The 6,033-nt window shown below is 49.8% G+C and overlaps 1 protein-coding gene across 1 annotated transcript; it reads left to right on the plus strand.

The window, feature by feature from the left end:
• Positions 1–1,285: 1,285 nt before the first annotated feature.
• On the plus strand, positions 1,286–3,635 carry SLPI (secretory leukocyte peptidase inhibitor). Its single transcript, XM_077167965.1, has 4 exons — positions 1,286–1,417; positions 2,065–2,223; positions 2,711–2,857; positions 3,424–3,635. The coding sequence occupies exons 1-4, from the start codon at positions 1,333–1,335 to the stop codon at positions 3,426–3,428; spliced, it is 396 nt and encodes a 131-aa protein (XP_077024080.1). The 5' UTR covers positions 1,286–1,332; the 3' UTR covers positions 3,429–3,635.
• Positions 3,636–6,033: the final 2,398 nt, after the last annotated feature.

Below are 6,033 nucleotides of genomic sequence, written 5' to 3' on the forward strand. Positions count from 1 at the left end.
AGGAATGAATGGGGGAATCCCAGGCACCAGTAAGGCCACATGACCTTAGGGCAAGAATTTGGACTTTGCATTCAGACACGTTTGGGTTGAACTCTAGAGATATGATGACTGTCTTGATAATCAGAAGCAATCTATGCAGATTGTGTAGTTTAGAGAATGGGTTTAATAAATGGTAGCCATAATTTTTATCCCATGAAGTTTGTAGGGGATCTTGGGATAAGATGCATTCCTATAACACCTTAAATTACACAGTGCAACTAAATGTTGAATTAGTGATAGGTGAGTTGCTTTATCCCTTTATTTCGGATTCACTTCAGTTCACCGCGGTGGGCAAGGACACAATCCATTTCTTCCTCTCAGCCTTCTTTCACATCCTTTGCCTCACAGCCCTCTGAGAAGGACTCATTTGTTCATATTACCCAATTTCATAGCTGGGAAAGTGAGCTCAAAAGAGATTCGCTGAGGGCAGAGCTCTTTCTTCTGCATCTTTCATTTGACAGCTGTTTAGTGAATGCCTTCTCCATCTCAGGCACAGAATAGGCACTGGAATATAATGGTGTAAATATTTTGGGGAAATAAGCATTACTGAGTGCTATGATATCTGAACTTTCAAGAAGGAAATTGCAGTGGGCCGTCCAGCAGCGTGTTTCACAATCCCTGATGTGGCGTGAGCAGCTACACGGTGTGTTGAGGAAACACAGGCGCAGACCCAGCAGAAACTTGCAGCAAATGACAGCTTTATTACTTACACAACACAAAGGGTCCACAAAACAGAGGAAGAGATCCCATCGGGGCTGGTTTTTTGGGGAGGCCAAACTTTTAGGGTCAGGATCAGTGTGGGGGGCAGCTCTGCACACCCTGCTTCATATAGGAGGTAAAGAATAGCTTGTGCCCTTGGATTCCCACATTTTAGGAATGTGAGCATTAAGGGTGCATTGCACAAGCCCTCATCTACGCGTCGGTGTCTCTGGTTTCAGCACCAAGTCAAAGTAGCACCGTCTCCACTGACTTCTTCCCGTCTCAGCCTACAACTCTCCTGGGCCCAGGCCTCCCACGATGGACAGCTGGCATGGGCTCCTTATCAACCTGCTGACATCTTGCAGGCCAACCTCTTCTCTTTCTTCCGTGGCCCTGCTTTGTCGGCCTCATGGAATTGCCTGAGACAAGAAAGAGCCATTGTCTCACTGGTGTCTGATTGCTTGTCTCTGTCTGAGCCTCCTGCCTATGCAATAGCAGCTGGGAGGAGCCAAGGAAATTATGGTGGGACCACACCCACTGGCATATAAATAGTGAGGCTCAGCATTGGCCATCAGAGACTCCCCTGTCCTCACCATGAAGTCCAGTGGCCTCTTCCCCATCGCAGTGCTTCTCGCCCTGGGAACCCTGGTACCGTGGGCTGTGGAAGGTACTGGAAAAGGTGAGTTGGAGTCACCCTGCAGGGTCAGAGGTAGGGGCTCCTCATGGTGTGGGGATGGTCTCTCCTCTAGGCTCTGATCTTATGTCTTAGTTCCAGGAGACCTCCCTGAGGGTGGGGTTCATGTACACCTAGGCATCTGGAGGTGCTTCTACTCAGCCATCCCAGCAGCCAGGGTCTCACCCCTTCTCTGTTCTTATTCCTCCTCTTCTCCCTCCTTCCCTCTCTGCCCTCATCTCCTTTACTCTCTGACCAAGCTCAAAACTCTCCATTCTGAGCCTCTGACTCTTTATTTTTCTCCTTTGTCTCCATTTCTGTCCTTTTGTCTCTGTCTTGTTTTTTGCCTTTGCCTCTAGCACTCAGTCTTTACCATGTTGGCCATATTGACCTAGGCTTAATTTTCACTGTCTTCATCACTACCAGCCTTCCATTCTGCCTTTGTGTGCCCTTGCCTTTCCCTGGGAGCCGTGAGCCTTTTCCCCTGGGTCTATGGCTTCTCCTCACATGTGTCTGCTTTATGAAGCCCGTCTCTACCTGGAGACCAGCTGGGCCTTTCTCTTTGGACTTCGCGGGTGGCCACCTGGGTGAAGAGTCAGGATGGCTCCTCAGTACCCAGTCCCTTCCTGACTTATTGACTTTCTCTTCAAAAGCCTTGAAAGCAGGAGTCTGCCCTATTAGAAAACCTGCCCAGTGCCTCAGAGCTGAGAAACCTCAGTGTCAAACTGACTGGCAATGTTCAGGGAAGAAGAAGTGCTGCCCTGATGTGTGTGGCATCAAATGCCTGAACCCTGTTGCCATCGTGAACCGAGGTTTGGAGGTGGGAGAGCTGGGTGGGGAGGGGTGAACCTGAAGACAGAGCAGTAGGAGAATGGGACCGGGTGATGGGGTCCTTCCGGCTCTCTCCCTTTGCAAGAGTTGCTGAGCCACACTTGTCAGTTGCCCATGGAGTCATACTGCCCCAAGCAGGAAGTTAGTCACCCAACTGGCCAGCCAGCCTATCAGGAGGCCGGTCAATCAGGCAATCATCGGGTCAATCAGATAGCCAAGCAGTTGGCAGGCATCCATCTGGGCAGCGCTGGACAGCTGGTCACCTGCTTTGACCGAGGACCTGATGTTAGAGGGGAACCGGAGCCTACCTTCACAGGATGCGCATGCCTTAGAAATGGGGTGGTGGTGATGAGAGGTGGGTAGGGGCATGACTGTTACTGCACAGTGTGGGGCAGAGGCTGGACCCAAGAAGCAGGGATGTAGTGTCTAGAGTTCAAGGCTTCTGACCCTCGGCCCTACTCTCTCCAGTCAGGAAGACTGGAAAGTGTCCTGTGGTCTACGGAGAATGTATGATGCTCAACCCCCCCAATTACTGTGAGAAAGACAGCCAGTGCCAGGGTAACTTCAAGTGCTGCAAAGGCATGTGTGGGAAAGCCTGTGTTTCCCCCACACAAGGTAAGGAGAGGGGCAGGGGGCAGCCTGGTCTTCTTCCCTCTAGCCCTTCTCGGCTTCAGCGCTCTGGAGGTTCAGGCATACCGGCTGGGGATGCCTGCCGCCTGCCCCCAGCAAAATAGTCTTGTCCTCCAAGAGCCCTGTTCCCCCGTCCTCAGGGCCAGGTCTCTAGAGATTCACTAGTGGCTTTGATTCTATTTCAGTTTCTTCAAGTGAAGGCCTTGGTCAAGTGACTCTGAGTCTGTTTCCTTACCTGTAAAATGGAAATAATGAAATGGAAGGTGCTTTGAATAAGGCGCTATGTACATTAAGCATTTATTAAGTTTATGTCCAGTGTCTTAGGGTGAAAGTCCAAAGGGTCAGTGGAGTTTGAGGATAACCTAGCTCAGTTTTACAGTTCAGAAAGACTGAAACAGTGACTCAGTAAAGATGAGATCAGAACTCAGTCTCCTTTTAACTCTACTGCACTTTGCCATTTTCCTTATCTCAAGGGGCTTCTCTGTGGGAAGAAAGTGGCGATGACCTGGTTGATTCCTATAGTGAAGCTCTGATCTGATTTTCTCTTATAGCTTGATTCCTGCCATTTGGAGGAGGCTGTGGGTTCTACTCTGTGTGGACTGGGAATTCCCTTTCTTCCTCCTGCTTGGGTCCCTGCGACACTCCAGGTGAAGACTTGGTTCTATCACCGATACCTCATTTGGAGAAAGTCTTAGCACACAGCAGGCTTTCAGGAAATGCCTGTTTATTGGTGAACGAATATATAAACATATTTCTCTCTGCACTTCCTGCTTCTGTGGTTCATTGGGGGTGTGAGTGTGAGGGGAGGTGTCAAGGGAGGTGATGAGGGAGTTGAGACCTCTCTCCTACATACATGGAGTGGAAGGAAGAGGCTTAGAGGATGGACACACGTGAATTTGCATCATGGATGTAAAAGCACTGGCTCTGGGATTTTTGGATAAATGGCCTTATCTCCTAAATTTCAGTTTTTTTTGCGAAGTGGCAATAAAATCACTTTCCCACAGTGTTTTGAGTATTGGAACATGTGATGTGTGTGAACGTTACTAGACCAGAACAGGTTCTCCAAAAAATGGTGGATACTCGTCGACTTCTGGGGTGATTCTGAAACTCTTTAATTGCTTCTCTCTCCCAAGACACTATTTCTTCCATTTTTGAATAAGAATACTGCCATGGTGAGTCATGTTTATGACATGTTGTTGGCCAATACCACATGAGGGTGGTGTCATTCTCTATTCCATGGGGCAGGAAGAATAAGAGCTGAGCTGCTGGAGCAAGGAGCAGGAAGGGACTCTCTCTCCACATCTCTGAGCTTTTTTGCACTCTAGAGGAAATAGAGAACTTGATTAAATGATAAGTGTTTTTTAAATAAGATAAAATTGTAATCATTTTTTTTTTCTGGAGAAAGTCAAGGGGCTAAGAAAATATTCCTTACCATCTTTTACCAATCTTCCAGAGCAGCAGCTGGATCTACTAAATTAGCCATTTCAGAGAAGAGGAAAAAGGACAGTTATTTGATTCATTTTGAGGGTCGTAGCCACCGTCCCAGTTGCCTCCCTGCCCCTGATCCTCACCTCTTGGAACCCACAGCCTTGTGTGGTCTGCTTCCACAGTTTTGCAGGGTTGGGTCTGAGTGACCAGTAAAATATTGAGTGACAATAAAGAATTGATAATTATGCCAATTCTGAGATTAGGTGATAAGAAGGCTGCAGCTTCCATTTTGGGAGCTTGCACCGTGTCCTGGACCACCTGTTCCTGAGGAAGCCAGAGGTCGTGACATGAGGACACTCAGGCAGTCTATGGAGTGGGCCACATAAGCAACTGAGGCTTCTGGCCAGCAAATATGCAGTGAGCTTGGACACGGATTTTTCGGTCCTTGTAGAGTCTTGAAATGACTTTGAAGGTTCTGAAGATGAGAGAACCATTCACAGCAGTCACTTCCTGTGTTGATCAGTCATTGGATGTGTGTGGGCCACCCCTGAAAGAGATGAGATCCTAGGCAAAGAAACTCCCTATTGGCACCCAATCACAAAGAGAGCTGAAGGCTAAGAGATGCCTGCTGGAAGCTGAGTATTAAGTCTTCCATTCTTGAAGGATGATCTAGTCAATGTCATAGGAACATAGAAAGAAATAAAACACAAACAGGGAAAGGAAGTTCAAAATTGCCATTATTTTCTAATGGTTTAGGTACCTACAAAATCCAAGAGACTTGATGGAATTAAAAAAAGAGTTAATCAAGGTTCCTTAATACAAATCAATCTATTAAAATCAAGAAGATGCCTACATACAAGCAAAAATAACTTGGAAAGTGTGGAAGAAATTATCTCATTCACAATAGTAGCAAATTCCGTATAACATCTAAATAACTTAGAAATAAACTTTTAAAAGTTTATACGAATTTTAGAAAAAAACAACAACTGGAGCAGCCGACCCGCCCGCCCTCCTTCCCCCCTCTCTTTCTCCGCCGGCCCGCCGCGCGGCGCCCACACCCCACTGCAGCCGACCCGCCCGCCCTCCTTCCCCCCTCTCTTTCTCCGCCGGCCCGCCGCGCGGTGCCCATGCCCCGCAGCAGCCGACCCGCCCGCCCTCCTTCCCCCCCTCTTCCCCCTCCTGCTCCGGCGGCTCTCCAACCACCACGGTGCCCTCTTCCCCCACCTTCACTGGCTCCTCCGCCACCAGCCTCGACAGCCTTGCCACCCTCACCTTTCCAGAACAGCTACTGAGGGAGTGGAGACAATACAGAGCAGCTTTCGGAGCCACGACGGAGATCAAAGGGACAGCGTACCCCATCCTGGAACGGCTGACTGTCTGGGAAAATCAGCTCCGGTGAGAACACCGAGGGACACGGGCTTTCCTGGGCGGGACGGCAAGCGGCCGGAGTCCCTCCCTTCCCCCTTCCCAGGCCAGCTGGCAGAATTGGGCAGGCGGTCCCCTCAGGCCGCGGCGGCTGGCGTCCCCACCACGCGAGGCCCCCCGGACCAACTGAAAGAGTTGGGTCAGAAATCCCCAGACTGCGGAGAACGGTGACCAGGGGATCCCTTCCAAACACGTGACTCCCCGGTCCGCCTGGGAACAGTGCACTCTCCCGGGCTGCGACAGCTGGCGCCCTTCCGCCACGCTTGGCGCCCCGGGCCGACTAGGAAATTTGGTCAGGCGCTCTCATG

Source organism: Tamandua tetradactyla, chromosome 1 (genome assembly GCF_023851605.1).
Source record: "Tamandua tetradactyla isolate mTamTet1 chromosome 1, mTamTet1.pri, whole genome shotgun sequence".
Classification (NCBI taxonomy): domain Eukaryota; kingdom Metazoa; phylum Chordata; class Mammalia; order Pilosa; family Myrmecophagidae; genus Tamandua; species Tamandua tetradactyla.